Source organism: Protomyctophum bolini, assembly GCF_963924005.1.
Source record: "Protomyctophum bolini genome assembly, chromosome: 7".
Lineage (NCBI taxonomy): Eukaryota > Metazoa > Chordata > Actinopteri > Myctophiformes > Myctophidae > Protomyctophum > Protomyctophum bolini.
Genome location: NC_137868.1, coordinates 15,780,074 through 15,796,359, shown reverse-complemented (window position 1 = coordinate 15,796,359; position 16,286 = coordinate 15,780,074). Strand labels below are relative to the sequence as shown.

The window sequence follows — 16,286 nt, the reverse complement described above, 5'->3', positions numbered from 1 at the left end:
CATGTTTGTACTGTTTTTATTGTGCAAATAAATTAAACTAAAACTAAAAAGAAGACCATCCCATGACCCCCACACTCCCCTGAGTGAGGGGGTAATGGGTTTGACCGTAACTCATCAAACACATGCAAGCACATGCATGCCAGTTACGTCCTTCTTCACTGATCGCAACAAACCATTTCTGTATGGGGGAGCTTGGGTGTGTTTCTCATTCTGAAACCGGAAATGACCTGCAAACCACAACATTGTAAGCATGCAATTGTCTAGAATGCTATTGTAGCTGCAGCAACATAATTTCCATTGACAGTCTGGAACAAATTACACTAAAACGTTTGGTAATAGGAGACATGCAGAGTCGGTGTCAAATTAATTCTAAAATGTTTTAATATACTTCCCTGTGACTGTATGATGAGGCTTATAGCACCATATAAGCCCATGTGAATTATATGATAGGGTCTGTGAACTAACTTCCTCTTTCACTTTTGTGGTTTTTAAGAATGTGCTGTTTGTTTGCCTTCATCTTGCCTAATTTCATTTGAGACTGCAGTAATGGCAGCCACAGGCATAGCTCTCTCTCTGCAAGATTATATAGCATCACTGGATAAAACATGTCTACCAAAGATTCTTCAGGTTTGCTCTGGAGTATACTTCCAAGGTAATTATTAATTTAGGTAAATTCTTATGTTTCTTGAAGTGTTTCATCATGTGTTTGACTTTAGGTGAGGACAATGCCAAGTAGGTGAAACAAAGAAGTTGATCTTGTCAGATTAATTCAATTGAACAAAAGTGGTGGTAAAGCAGTTATTCTCTCTCACCTTATCTGTAAGCAAATAAAACAAATTATGAAATCATGAAAGAAAATAATTAAAGTTGTAAGATCCAGAATATTAATAGTGCTGTGCTACTAAATTCTGGAATAAAATGTTACGTGAAAGATATTTCACATGGGAGTAAAAAAAAAGAGAGGGCGTGAACTGTCATGCATGTGTTCAAATCATTTTATTTCATAGTATTGTATACGTATGCATGTATAGCTGCCTATTTTGTTTGATCTTATCTGTAAAGCATTTTGTGAACTTGTTTTGAAAAGTGATATACAAATGGGGTTTATTATTGTCTCTGTATGTTTTTTATTTGATTACATTACCATTATCTAATCAATAAAATAAATGTGTTTAATCGTTGTCTCTCTGTCTTTCTCTCTCTCTTTGTGTGTGTATGTGTGTCTCTCTGTTCAAGGGTCTATATATGAGCTTTCAGGGTGTGAGGTGTGCTTGTCCACCGGGGACATAATAAAGGTCATTGATATAGAGCTACTATCAGTCACCTGTCAAGACGTCGGCAACAATGACACATTTGAGCTTCCTATTTGCCACAAGGGTAGGCCTAAGCCACATGTCTGTGACAGACAAATGTTCAGAGTACTGTAATCCTCTTTGGTACAAAGATACTAAGTCCATAACATTTTTCTGTCTCCCAGGCTTGTTTAAGGTCGTTCCAGAGAAGATGGCCTACAGTACGGTAGAAGAGATGATGAGTCTGAGACCATTGGACTTGGGCTCGTGCCTCCCATTTTCTTTCATCAGCCGCAGTGAGCTGACATTGGGGAACTTCACAGTGGGTGCCAACAGAGCGATGACCATTCTCTGTGTGGAGCGGAAGGAGAGAAAGGCCACTGGGATACGCTGCCGCATCCAGGGGGAGCAGGGAGCCTCGGCGGAGGTGCAGATCCCTCTGTCCTGCCGGGGGGAGTTCTATGAGTGTGAGAGCGAAGAGTGGTTCACTCTAGAGGAGATCATGTCTTCACCCCACCTGCAAAAACTGAGATTTCGTTTCAACAAGAGCAATCTGACTGACCGGCATCTCATCCTCAACCCCGTCTATGAGGTCCATGCCATTATGCACAGTGAGTGCCTATAAAGCCGGGAATTCTTGGTCCTTTATTGTATTTGTCTGTTTCTTTTCTTCTTCCGCCAAAAATAGCAGTTCTGGCTTGCCAAGGGCTATGCCAAGAGGTGAGGACGCCAAGCCCACGGCCATTGGCCAAAGGGTGGCACTATATCACTCAATTGAAAATGCGAACTTTGAACAGGTATAGCTTGACCGTCAGCAATAAAACTTTGATACACATACGTCTCCTCATACCGAACAACTTTCATGTTCTGACTTTCGACCTCTGACCTTTAGATCACCCACTATTTTGAATTATAAATTATTTCTTCTGTCGGCACTCCAGGCCAAACTGTGCAGTCGTTTTTTACGAAATGCGAGGGCTTTGTTATCCTGCTTAGACACGAAGTCCACAACCATTGGACAAAGGGTGGCGCTACAGTGATCAATTGAACACTTCAATCAATCAATCAATCAATCAATCAATCAATCAAACAAACAAACAAACAGCCCTCCTATGAGACACAGAGTCAGACTAAGTAGAAATAAACTGTGGTATTTTATCATGAACATTAGTGAAGATAAGTTGAAAAGTGGAGAAGTGGTCCTTTAAGGAGCGTAGCTGTAACAGAAAGCAGACAAACTAAATGCAGGAACAACAAAAGTACTGATGCTATATGTTGATTAATTGGACCTTTTTGTGTTATCCTTTTAGCCTAAATGTCTAACTGTACCTCATGCTCACTTCTGACTAAAGTATTTATTTAATCAATCAATCAATCAATCCAAATTGTTGACAGAACGAATAGACACTCTGGGCTTGGCTGTGAATAACACCATTGCATTGCAGTCCATGCCTCCTAATGTATCTGTAAATAATTGGAGCGTCAGCTACCTCTGACTTTAATTCTCATGTTTTGTCCCACAGTGAGAAAGGACATTGTGAAGTTCCCCTCCACCTTGGCAGTGGACGTGTTTGACGTGAGTGAACAGTGTAAGGACATGACCTTTGTGACTCCAATGACTCTGACCGAGGCCCATACTCAGCCGGACAGTTCCTTCCCCACCATGGCTGAGGTCGTCCAGGAACCGCAGTCACAGCATCTGTTCCTCTGTAGCTGGCTGCAACAGCTTCACACGGGCAGCCAGCTCATCCTCCACAGGACAGGGACCTCGGCCATGGTCCTGGCCTCCAGCATGAAGGGACGGAAGTCACAACAGTACTTCCTCATTTCTCAGAAATACAATGGACGATTTCGGCGACGGCCAAGGGAATTTAGCTCGGTGTACGAGCTGTACGTTGCTTCGGCCAAGGCATCTGGTCTCAGGGTGAATGTGGCGCGACACTGCGATGAGGTGGAGGAGGATGGCCTGCCTGCTCTCAATGCTGGGGAGCAGCTGGATGTCTTACGCTGTGAGAAGGTGGAGCTGGCCTGTAAGGACGGGAAAAAACAGACGGTCGACGCTCTTGTTTGCCGGCGTGTCCAGGAGCTTGATGATGATGACGATGATGATGATGAAGAGAGTGTTGAAAAAGAGGCAGAGAATGAGGAGATGTTTCTGCCTTTGTACATGCAGTGTCACTTTGTGGAGAAGATAACGGATAACAAGAAGCATAGGCTCAAGGACTTGGGAAAGGACTTTACCTTGCCCCTGGATGTTAAGGTGGTGAATCGTGACGCAGCGCTTGAGACGGATCCTCTGGTCAGCTTCCCATCTCTTAGGCTAGAGGAGGTTACTCTGGAGCCCACCATCCAGGCAAGTCTTCCACAGAGCCCACAGAACTGCTTTGAGATCCCAACTCGCTGGCTGTCCATGGTCATCTGTCTTACTAATGACCACCTGCCATTGCCCAAGGATCAATTCCCAGCGGACCACGTGGAAATGGTCACCGAAGTGACAGAGTCGTTCTATTATGAGTTCCGCAAGCAGACTAGTTCAGATGAAACCCCGCCACCACGACCTCCAAAGAGGAATATGTCTTCCTCTTTGAAGTCGAAAGAGAAGCCCTCAAACCTCTGCAAGAAAACCTCATCCATGACAGACAATCCCAAAGATGTGGCAAAGCCTAGTCCCAAAGATCTACCAAAGCCTCTACCAAAACCAGACAGAGTGACACTATCCAGGACAGACAGTGCCAAAGATGTGCCAAAACCTCCTCCCAGGGCCAGAGATGTAAAGCATCTGGCAAAATCCAACACCTTCACCCAAGGAGTAAAACACATCAAAAAGAGACCCCCTGTCCCTCTGCCACCGGTAAATCACTTTGTAGAGTTGCAGTCAGACCAGAGGAATATAAATCTTTCTACAGATAGCCAGGGTCTTATATGTTTGTAGATTTGACACTTTTACATTTGTAGTTGTTGCATTGCAATTTTCACAATATGTGACTTGTGATAATTCTTTAAAAATAGCAGTCTAATGTGATTTCAAGGAAATTATGATCTGTTCTATGATCAAACATGTCTAGTTCCTATTTTAAGGTTTGTTGAGTGTCATATACATTAATATATAAATAATACATTTATATTGACATTTCCTTCTATTTTTCAGACTCCACCAGTCTGCCCCAGAAAAAACATAGCTCAACGAACCTCAGGCAATGCTGAACCAAACACCTATGTGAGGACTGATAAAAAAGGTGAGGCTTTGTGTTGCATCCATATCATCGATAAATATCAGATTAACCTTATTCTCACAATGTCAAACGTTCAGAGATCTCGTCTACCGATTGTCTGGTGACTTCTAAATGCAAGGCAGTTGCTAGAAAGGAGACAAGAACAGCATCCTAACAAACCTACGCCTACCAATCATGTCACTCCCCCAATATGAAGGGCCGCTCTAAAGATTTAGGATTGATTCTGCAACCAGCACATAAATGGGCACTCTCAGTTTCAACATTTTAGACTGACTGACTGAAAAAGTGAAAAAATACATACTAGACTGCATGTGTTAAATTGTCATGGCAGACACAGCCCAACAGGATATCAAGTACCACCACATAACCCTATTCATCGGTTTCATTTCCAGTTTTAAAGTCACATATCTATACAGCGTAAGTAGCCTCTCTAGGTCCTCCTCAGATTACCTCAGCTTTACGCGACACACAAATAAACAAGCGCATACAAATAAACAAGCGCAAACAAAGTAATTTCCACTCTCACCTGATAACCAAAATGTATCGACTGTACTAGGCCTACTACTCACATATATTTTAAAGGTTCCACTCAAAAATAGCTTAGGCCATTACTTTTTCCCCATTGAGATTTCCAAAAATAATCAATTAATTTAAGCCTAGAATCAAGCCATCCAGGGTCCTGGTGAATCAATGACCATGAAACCTTTGATTCTGATTAAAGAACATGGTATTTATTAAATATAGTATATCATATACTTAAATATTATAGGTTTTATGGTCATGATTCACCAGGATCCTGGATGGCTTGATACTAGGCTTAAAATAATTGATTATTTTTTAGAAATGGCATGCTGAACATTAATGTTAACCTCACACTAGAGGCCCCAATGTTTCCAGGATTATTTAGATTACCCTAGCTTGATTTAATAAACTGAACTGCTGTTTCCCTACACAGTGATAATATCTGACGCCCATGCCGATGTAGACAGTGACCATGACTATGAGGAGTTGGATGGCGAGACTCTGACTGAAATGATCAAGAGAGCACAGGAGGGTTCTTCTATGTTCAAATTCTGAATCTACCGGTATGCAACTCCGAAGGTGCTGAGTGGACTTCACACCGCTTGGAGCGGGCACTCACTCACTCACTTGAGCTTGAGCCAGCTTCTCTCAGCATGCCCGCCTTGTTTTCACTAGATGGATTAGGAAACATAGGGCTGACCACACATAATCAAACTCTGAAAGCAACACCACTAATAAATAATGGTCTACTGTAAATGAAGCAAATGTATGCCAGTTTAAGACACTTTGACTTGCATTACAACGCATTTGCCAGTTTGCTTCATTCATTCAGTCTTCAGTAGGTTTGCTTTTATAGTTACTTCAAATATTTACATACTATTCCCGTATCTTTTCTTTTATTATTTATAAGCATAGGGGCATTACATAAAATGAGAAGTGTTGAATAGGTGACTGGATATAATAGCAGAAATTGCACACCGATGACACTGATGAGTGGAGGAGCTACGGCAGTACATCGACATAGAAAAGGTGGCTAAATCTGGCTATATTTGCAATGCTGTAAGCTTTTATACTGTCAACTGTGAAATTAAATGTATATGGATCATACCGGTACAACTGTCCCTGTATTTTTCCAGGGTGTTTCACTTCTTGAGTATGGGAAATGTTTCTGGGCAGATTTACAGCAACTGTTGTGTCCAAAATGTATTTAACATATTTGTTTATGAGAATGCTAAATTATAGCATTTCTTTTCAGGCATTTAAAAGTATTTGTTCGCGTGTCTAAAGAGTTTTCAAAAGAAAAAAAAAGACAATTGCACACTCCATGAAGCCTTGAATTCATGGATATATTGTCACATTACTGAGCCAATCATTTGGTGACCTTCTGACCAATGACCCGGTCATTCAATTATTTTATTTTTATAATTTATTATCGTTTTTGGGGGGTGAACTACTCATTGTTCTCTTCTGACGCTTCCTAGTTTTCGGTCACTGCACATTTGTTACTCATTTGACCCAGAGGGTTTAAGTGTCTTGCTCAAGGACACTTTCACATATACAGTACGGTGCATGGGAACTGAATACTGTAGCAGTTATTGTAAATGAATAAACAGTTCCTCTATAACTTTTGGATGAGTAATTTTGTAACCGCAGTTCCTCTTTTTTTTGGGCCTTTTTTAAATAATTGGAGTTAATTTAGTTTAGCTTCACTTGGCACCACATTGATTCCCCAAAATACATACATTTACACCTCACTTTCTTAAATTACATGAAAAAACATGTAACTGTCTGTGGTTACAGACAGTTACCTTTGAAAGTTGAAACATTGAATATTACTTACTTACTCATTGTAATGCATTAGCCATTCTTAATTTACCTTTAAAAACACAAAAACAAAAACGTATTTGAAAAGTATTTTAATTTGACAAATAGTTACATAAACATGAAAACCTCAACTGAGCAATTATTTTCCCAGATTTTTTAAAACAACATTTCTTTATACAGGTTCGGCAGCCAGTATGTAATTGCAATGAAGAACCACTTCATCCATTTTCAACCTATCTTCAAATAATTGGCACGCACTAAAACGATATAATATAGTACCATTTCTGTCTACTCACTGTATTCAGAACAGGGCTGTGGACAGTTCATTGCATAAGCAGGTTTGAACCCTCCATAGCCCACCAATGAGACATGAGTTTGGTTAGTGAGGATCAAATACATGAAGATAAGTTTGAAAATGGGTCATGTGCTCCTTTAAATAATAACTGCAGTTAGTTAGATCCAAACCATTGGATTCTCAGTTTCACCTGCTCCAATAGCAGAAGGAACAACAGGAAAACAGATGTGGAAATAAACATCCCACTGTAGTTCTTTAACAAACAAAAAAGGTTTTGTGTTAAAGGTTTAGGTATAACATCAGCTTCTGACACGTATATTCTGTGTGGTATGAGCAATGGGACCAGGGTGAGTAGGCTAGTGACTAGTCACCATTGTCTGTAGATTTGTAGTGATCCTCGTCGATGGTGGAAAAGATGTGTCCCTCGTTGCTCAAGAACTCCACTGCTTGCCTGTTGAAGACGGTGCAACGGTGACGCATTATGTTTCGATAAGTGTGTAACAAAGAAGTGCTCTCACAGGAAACCACAAAGGAAGTACTGCTGGCTCTGGTACATGGTGACAGACAATATGTCTCTAGTATTGTCCGTATAGACTGCTGTATATGATTTATGGTTACTGGGGTCCTGTGCGTCAATTTCAAATGCTACAAAATATAATGCAGGAGACGAGGGTCTTACCTGATGACAGGCATACTCATGGCAGCAAGTCTCTGCTTCAATTCTTGAAGGCTGATGCCCTCAGCATCTTGACAACCCATGATCAAACTCAGCACCTACCGAATTACAAACAATTATTTTCACATACCTTTGCCTCTGTCAGGTTGGTGGATTACACTGGATAATGACAGTATTTAAACATTTATTTTATTATTTTCCTCTAAAAAAGGATCTGCAAACAAACTGGGAACATACATGCACATGATGTGGGAGTGTCTAGATGTCAATCGTTTTTGGTCTAGAGTTTCAGAAGTACTATCTGAGGTAATGGGAACTAGAATTCCCCTCTTGCCTAATATTTTCTTGTTGAATGATGATTCAGCGATTGGGTTAACATTGACAATGCCACGTAGAAGACTCCTGCTCTTAGGGCTGACAGCTGCAAAAAAACTGCTCGTCCTAAGATGGAAACCTCCCCATAAACTTGAGACCTCACAATGGATCCTCTCACTAATGGACATGATCTCTCTGGAGCTCTCTATAGCTCGATCCAATGGGGCACAAGAAAACACACTTGATGTCTTATCCACAGCACTAGAAAAACTTAAAACATGCCAACGTCTTTGATAACTGTTATTTTCTCCTTTTTAATTAGATTTTTCCAATTGTAATATATCTGTCTCGCCTTATTTATTATTATTATTATTATGATTATTTATCTTGTGATGTATTGTAACCCTGTATCTGTTTCGCTGTTCAACCTGTGGGGTGGGAGGGTGGGGTGGGGGAAAGAAACCCCTTTTCTTTCTTTCTTTTAACAAAAAAATCAAATAAAAAACTTGATCACAAAAAAAAAGTAAAAAAAAGGATCTGCAGTCCCACTACCTGGACAGGAGATGGACATGAGGCAACCAATTTAATAGCAGTGAAAAAAGGTATTGTACATTGTAATACAATGCAAAACATCACATTATGAAGTACACTTACACCATTTAATAATCTTTGATTTTAGTAGTGATTTTATTTTTATGGGCAAAGTACAATATCTTCTACACTAATGGGTGTATCGCAAGAGATTCACAACTAGGCACAACTTCTGCAATTAGATTTAAATATTAATATTCACAACGAATAGGGCGACCTCGGTAAGAGCCCTACCTGTGCTGAGACAATAAAACTGAATGAGATATCTTCACTGACCTGGTTCTGATTTGGGTTCAGCCCGTTATTAGCCATGTCACTGGCACCCGAGTAGCCTCCCGTATTACTGTTGGCAGGACGGGATATAGGAGTGCTGCTGGAGTTCATTACTCCACCACCGCCAGATGTCTGAAAGAGAACCAAAATCACACGGTGAGCACGTTATTTTAGCAATAAATGAGCGAGCATTACCTAGTAGTTATTTTTCTTTAAAAAAAATGTTCAAAATTAGAAGATGTACAAGCTTGTAGTGCGGAACAAAGTGACTGTGAGGCTATTTTTGAATAGCCAATGCAAAAAAATCTAAAATAACATACTTACCTGGATTTAATGGGTTAATTACCTACTGCTCCAATTAAATATTTCTAGATACAATGTAAGCACGTGATATACCTTTAACACCAGAGCACGGTAGAGGGCGCCAGTCCACAGGTTCATGTATTTTTTAATTTGCATTGAAATCCCCATAGGGGGATTTTAGGTCGCTTCATATAAGAACTGTGTTTGAAAAATAAACCGATCATCCCAGCCTTTCTGTCAGGGGGGTGGTTGTGCGTCGTTAATGTCCATAAGTCCAATAATATTTGATACAGCCAGTTTCTGGAGAAAATGGAATTAATGTGGCCGCAAAAGCCTTGAAACTACAAGGGTATGAAAGCAATGTCGCTGCTAAAATACGTCACACCCAGCTGTCAAAACATTGTGTTCCTGATATTCCTCGTTGACGTAAGCTCAGCTGGCAGTGACTCGATATGTAGTAAACACGAAACATTAAATATATATATATAAAAAACGTATTTAACATTTAACGTTTCTGTTGCGCGACGGGCAGCTGCAGCCACCCCGCCTACCCGGAAATGTAGTTTCTGGATTGTTTGACTCGTTTCTAGCGCTTATTGTGTTACTCTTTGGGTATATTTGTACATTTCCACCTTCAGTCAATGCTTCATATCCATATGAGTGAAAAGGCCGGTGATGATCCTTTGGACAAGTTGTTATTCAAACATAATAAAAAATATTCAGATCCTTTAATAGTTATATTCCAATCACTCCACTCCACAGCCATGTCACATGGAGCTGACCACTTTAAATATGATGCCATGTTCATCTGCAACTGGCAGCTGTTTTGGTGAATGTTGGGACTGTCTGGTCAGTGTTTAGCCTCTATTAACAATTGCTGGGAACAATAAAGATAATAATCATAATAAGAAATGAGTTTGTCTATTTAATATTTATTTGTTTTATTTTATTTACCTATTATTATTATTACCCTTATTTTTACCCCCCATTGAAGTTGTTTATTAATCATAACCATATGATCCCTTTCTTTGTATCTTAGTATCTTGTCTACCTATTGGTTTTATACCTGTGTATATACTGTATGTTGTGTGTATTGTTTTGTACTCAACCTATTGGTTTTATACCTGTGTTTATATGTTGTTTGTATGTCTGGCCTCGTGGGGAAAGATGGTGGGTGGGTGGGGGTGACTGGGAAAGGAGTTGTGGGAGAAAATGTAAAAAAAACAAAGAGTCGTATTCTCTGTCTGTGAAAATTGCATAATGTCATACTCTTTGAATAAAATTTACTTAAAATAAATAAAAAATAAATGAGTTTGTCTACATGAGGGGTTCCCAAACTGTGGCGTCGTGAACCGATTGTGGTGCGCGGGCGCCTTCTAGGGGGTGCGTGACATGAAAAGGCTAATGGTGGTGCTACGGTTTTATTTTAAATATATTAATATATATATTATGGCAATATATGTCAAGTACAGTATATGCAGAATATGGCCTATGCTGCATATATATGCAATATTCAGGTTCATATAATATATGAACCTGAATATTGCATATATATATATATTTATCCACATACCGGTATATGCACATATTATGTGCATATACCGGTCTGTGGATAAATAGGAAATGTATTCATCTATATAGCTTATATATGCAATTTATATTTCCATGTGGGGGGTGCGTCAGCTAGGTCAGGAGGTAACAGGGTGCATGGCCAAAAAGGTTTGGGAACCGCTGGTCTACATGCATAGATCATCAACCATTAGCCTGTAATTATTGATTCATTAGCCATCAAGTTTCACATTTTCTTAAATAATAGACTGCTGTGCATTCAAGAGGCCAGTAAAACCTCATCATTGTGAGTGCAATGCAGATCTCACCGTGTTCTGTGGTTTGCTTAGAGCCATGTGCGCTTGCACAACCTCCAGCATGTGTGAGGTTATTTCATTCATATCCTCCAGGGGCCGAACACTGAACGCCACCACAGACTTGATATTCTGAGAAGGTTAAAGAGAAAAGACTGTCAAACATATGTATGTATATGAGATTACTTGAGAGAGGAACTACAGGCTTACGGGGATCTTTCTTTGCTTAAACTCTGCCCTCCCTCACTGCTAGTCATGCATGGCATGAGTCTGTGGTTTTGAGCTCAACTTAACCGGAAAGCCAGTCATCTATGTGGAAGTCACCGACGTGACTTCTATTAACAACTATATAAAGACAATTACAATTTAGGCAGTTACACTCTTATAAGCAAGGTAATCACATACAGAGAGACAATGTAGTACCTCAAGAAAGTAGGATTCCAGGTAAACAATGAACACAGCATCTTTTCAAATAACATGCAATCTAAATTACATTACATTACATACATTACATGTGGACAAGAAAACAATTAGAAGTAACAAACGAGAGTGAGTGACCAAGATATGACTGCATGGTTGGTAGTCATATGTTGGTATATCGCTAGCAACAATCGAGGCAGAAGGTGTCAGGAAGGGATATAGGGAGGAAGAGTGCTAGGGGGTGACTGAGGTAGAGTCTGAGGAAGTGAGTCTCCAAAATGCTGCCTTATTTTACCTACCTATCATATAATAAGTTGTCAAATGGTTTTTTCCCTTTATTTTTTTACTTCTTTCTAAGACCTCCAATAGTATTTGGTTTCTAGCCAAAGTGGCTGGTTAAGTAGATAGGGAGGGTTACACACTATGCACAGCAGCCATAGAGCCCCCTTTCATGACAACGACAGGCCCAGGAAATAATTCCCCATGCATTTTTCCCATAGACATTTCAAAATGTATTTATTTAAAGATCTGTAAGCCTCGAACAAAGCCAACTCGGATCGTGACAAATCATGACAACACAATTGTTTGGGCAGAATAAATAATTAGAAAGAAGAAGAAAAAGGGCAGGGTACAACACTTTTTTTCTTCTTCTTTGTAATTATTTTTTCGGCCCAAAATATTTGTTCCGAGTTGGCTTAGACCTGACTCACACCTAGCATACAACATTTATGCATGCTAGATGTATACAATATGTTTACATCTTGCCCCAATGCATTTCCAATGGAAGACACATGATTTGATCTACAAGCTCATAGCGAGCTTGTAGGTCTGCTATTTTCAAACGACTGACATAGAAACATAGCTTTTTCAGAAAACTGTCAGGAGGATGTAGAAGACATTTTTAGAATCTGATCTCAGGTCAAAATGGGTTAAGACACTGTTCCATAGTGTAGCACCGTGGTTCTCTAACTTTTTTATTTCAACAACCCCCATAACTCCTGAGCATGTACAAATGGAACCACTTGCATTTGTATACTCAAGGAGCCATGAGGGTACCTGGGCCACACTTTGAGACCACATAATATCAGCACTCTGTTAGATCAGAATGGAACACAACCACAACTTAATAATTAGTATAATTGGTCAGTCCTGAAGTGAAGGAAGTAAGGAAGAGGTCCAATTTCTTTCAAATGTGGCTGCCGTGACAAACGGCGAACTCACCTGGAAGGACCGCAGGTTGCCGGAGACCTTTACATAAGTGCCAGGGGGCAGGACATCGCTGTCCACACTGGAATCCTAAGAAACGAGGAGACAAAATCAACAGATTTCCTACAGGGCTTAAAGACTTTTATCCCATCGATCTGTGTTGGTCAAAATACAAGTTAATATTGACTCCACCCTCACAACCAGTTTACTCTAGATTTAAGAATTATTTCAAAAACAAATATCGCGTCAAAGGACAGTGGCTCTACAGTCCATTCAAATTAGACTAGCTTTATTCAAGAGTAGTATAGCATACCTGACAAAGACCACATAGGCCGAAACATTGTGTTTTTGACCGCTATTTGGATATAAATTATTTTGGGACTTCCTCCTTCTCTTCAGCTCATCTCTTTTGTTGAGTAAAAATAAAAATGTATCAATTGTAGTTAAATAATTAATATATGAAAGGAAGGGGTCCCAACTAAGATAAATCTAAAATAAATATTCAATGAGCACTCCATTGGAGAATGTATTTTTTCTCTAGGTGTATGAAGGATGGTCTTTTAGCCAGGATGTCATGGCAGGGGGGCTATGACTTTTCCAGTGAAGAAAAATGCTGCGCCTCGTGTGAGGGAGGCTAACTAAATCTTCCTGGCTCCTACTGAATCTGCCCACTGCAGGAGACACACCCAAAATTGTCATGTGCGCACCCACGGGAAAAGGAATAAAAAGAAAATGTCCCAAACGTTCTGGGTAGCTATGAAGCACTGTTGCAGGACGCCCAACAGCAACGTTTCATCAATGGCGTTATTATAATATGAATGTTGTTGATATGAATGCTTCTATTCCTCTTTGGAAAAACGCCGACATAACACGGTCCTCAATGGAGGATCGCTGATAGTAGGGGTTGTTTGTCTTGCTTAACAACGGTATTGGGGCAGGTGCGCGAGCGGGTGGGGCTTATCGCAAGGTCTATTGGGGCCTGTGAAATGAAAAAGATAGAAAATCTGAAGAAAATAAATACTCTTCTGCCATCCAATGGCTTTCTTTATTACTGCAGTGCACACTTTTCACATCAAATAGTAGGTGCCATTCAAGCTCTTGAAAGAAAATTCCCTCTCATTTTCATTGATCGGTTTTCGTGTCAATCTTAGTACTTTCGGCTTGTTGTGAAGTTATTAATACACATTTTGCAGGATGGGCAGGACGGTTCATCATACCCCATTAGAGACCTAAAGCCCGGTGCAACCATTTCCCTTGCAGTCTGTCACTAGAGGTGTACACGCTTAACCTATATACTGTATGGCACCAGTAACCACCCACCAACTCACCTCTGAGTCGACCCAGTGCTTTACGTCCATAGGAGCACACGTCATGTCATCTATCTTGTACTGGATGTTGGTCATGGTTTTGTCTATGCTTCTGATAACACCCACAACAGTAACCTAAGACATGATGGAAGTAAAAAAAGATATTAAGGAGTGACATTGATTGTTGAGTTGTGATTGTATTTTAAATGTATTTGTTGTCATTGTATTTGTGTATCTGTTACGTTTGTTTTTTCTGGACATTGTATTAACGAGAGAGCTATAACTAATGTTGTATAAAATGAAAAATGTCAATAAATATATTGTTTTAAAAAAAGAGAAAAGAAGATAAACACTCATAAACATGAATTTCTGAAATCAAAAGAATACAGACGTGTTATCGGATCATGTCATATAAATTGCACAATGCTCATAAAACCATGTTTTAGAAATTTGTTAGGGAATGGTGTTACAATACTTTTAAATTTTGGAAATGAAACATTAAAATTAAATAATTTGCTAAACATAATCACAGGGCCAGTATCGAGGACAACCGCTTATTTTCCTTCTGAAGAATCTACGTGGTACAGCATGTGCAGTCAGTTAGTACAACAGGTCTAGTGGGCATTGCTACACTCGTCACAACTTACTTGGGCAACCTCCACCTCTCCCACTTTGAAGACCTCGTCATTTTGAGCAGCAGACATCAACTGAGACATTGTGCACGGGATAATCTGCGTAGCACGTTGTCTCTGTACACACACACACACACACACACACACACACACACACACACACACACACACAAGTTTTAGCAATGCTTGCTTAATAGTATTCAAAGTTTACTGCAAAGTAAATTACTTTGTGTTAATGTATCCACTATCCATTATAAAGAAAGTCACGTTACCTGTTTCTTTTCCCCTCCTTGGGATAAAGATGGCGATGCAAAACCTCCTGGGGACTGAGTGTAGCCACCACCACCACCCACGTTGGAGTCACCATATCCTCCTCCTGGAAGTAAACCAGGGACTCATGAATATGTCCGTTACATGGACAAATGTGGCAAGACTTGGCCTTGTCCGTGGCAAATTCCAGATTTTGTTTTTACACACCGCCCATTATAATGTTCTTATTGTGATCATATAAGACCCAATTACTGAATGTCAATAATTCTGATGAATTGAAAAGGGTGGACGTTATTGTAAACAAGTGTCATGCTTTATCGTGTCGTCCACAGATAACAGTCTTTGTATCAAGTTGTGTTTGAGTGTACTAATTCTCCAAACTTAATACATTCTTCAGTCAGTCTCCGGGTTTTATTCAGAATATGTAGGGCACTGCATGACACTATATGGCACATTAGGAGTCCACTGACACAATGGTTCTCAAATGTTTTATTTTCAAGGACCCACGTAACTCTCAGAGTTACAGACCTGTAATGGTCATTTAGGGCTCTTTATGCGTTTACTCATTTTGTATGGCCATTGCTAGCATGGTGATGACCTCTGATGTAAACAATGACATCCCAGTCGACAGAACGGAGTACTGAAGTGAAAACAGTGGTTGGTTCCCAATTCCCAAAGTGAGGTCAGACCCGGGCTGCCGGCCAGTGCCGGGCACCTCCATGGTGGACCCACCACCCACCAGGTTCAAATGGAGTCTTACAGGTCTCTGAGAGTGAGTGAGAGGCTGAGAGCCTGAGAGACAGAGTATTGGTGAGAGGTCCTTCACTTAATTCTTCAGGTGGTCCATCTAAATTATTAGGAACAAAATGTACGCCCTACTACCCTTAATAAGTCTGTGTAACTCTTATTAAGGGTAGTGCACCCGTACGGGTGCATTTGGTTCCATTTGTACAGTCTGAGCTAAAGCCTCAACAATGTTTACTTTCAACAAAGGTTATTATCGTGTTGGCTAATGCTAGCCGGTGGCTCGTTTTAGACATAAACAAATCATCCTATTCCCCGTAAACAGGCGGCAACAGTTCATGTGTGTAACTGTACCTTGATTCCACATGATGTTGAATTCTGGTTTAAGTGACAGAAGCTCAAAGAAGAGGTGAAGTGTTCAGAATACTGAGAGTTACGAACGGACTGCTTCCTTTCCTCCTGCTCCGATTCCGCGCGCTAAATTGACACAAGGGACGCATGCGCGCCTGACGCGCGCCCCA

The 16,286-nt window shown here is 40.2% G+C and overlaps 2 protein-coding genes across 2 annotated transcripts; one reads left to right on the top strand and one right to left on the bottom strand.

Moving 5' to 3' along the window:
- The first annotated feature begins 544 nt into the window (after positions 1–544).
- themis2 (thymocyte selection associated family member 2) lies at positions 545–6,526 on the top strand. The gene is made up of 6 exons (XM_080768600.1): positions 545–652; positions 1,237–1,377; positions 1,478–1,903; positions 2,816–4,143; positions 4,441–4,528; positions 5,481–6,526. The coding sequence occupies exons 1-6, from the start codon at positions 547–549 to the stop codon at positions 5,600–5,602; spliced, it is 2,211 nt and encodes a 736-aa protein (XP_080624726.1). The 5' UTR covers positions 545–546; the 3' UTR covers positions 5,603–6,526.
- A 423-nt stretch (positions 6,527–6,949) lies between these two features.
- Positions 6,950–16,252, bottom strand: rpa2 (replication protein A2). Its single transcript, XM_080767127.1, has 9 exons — positions 16,120–16,252; positions 15,024–15,127; positions 14,767–14,868; positions 14,141–14,254; positions 12,828–12,902; positions 11,202–11,318; positions 9,025–9,153; positions 7,846–7,940; positions 6,950–7,617 (listed from the first exon to the last, which is right to left on the bottom strand). The coding sequence occupies exons 1-9, from the start codon at positions 16,130–16,132 to the stop codon at positions 7,530–7,532; spliced, it is 837 nt and encodes a 278-aa protein (XP_080623253.1). The 5' UTR covers positions 16,133–16,252; the 3' UTR covers positions 6,950–7,529.
- Positions 16,253–16,286: the final 34 nt, after the last annotated feature.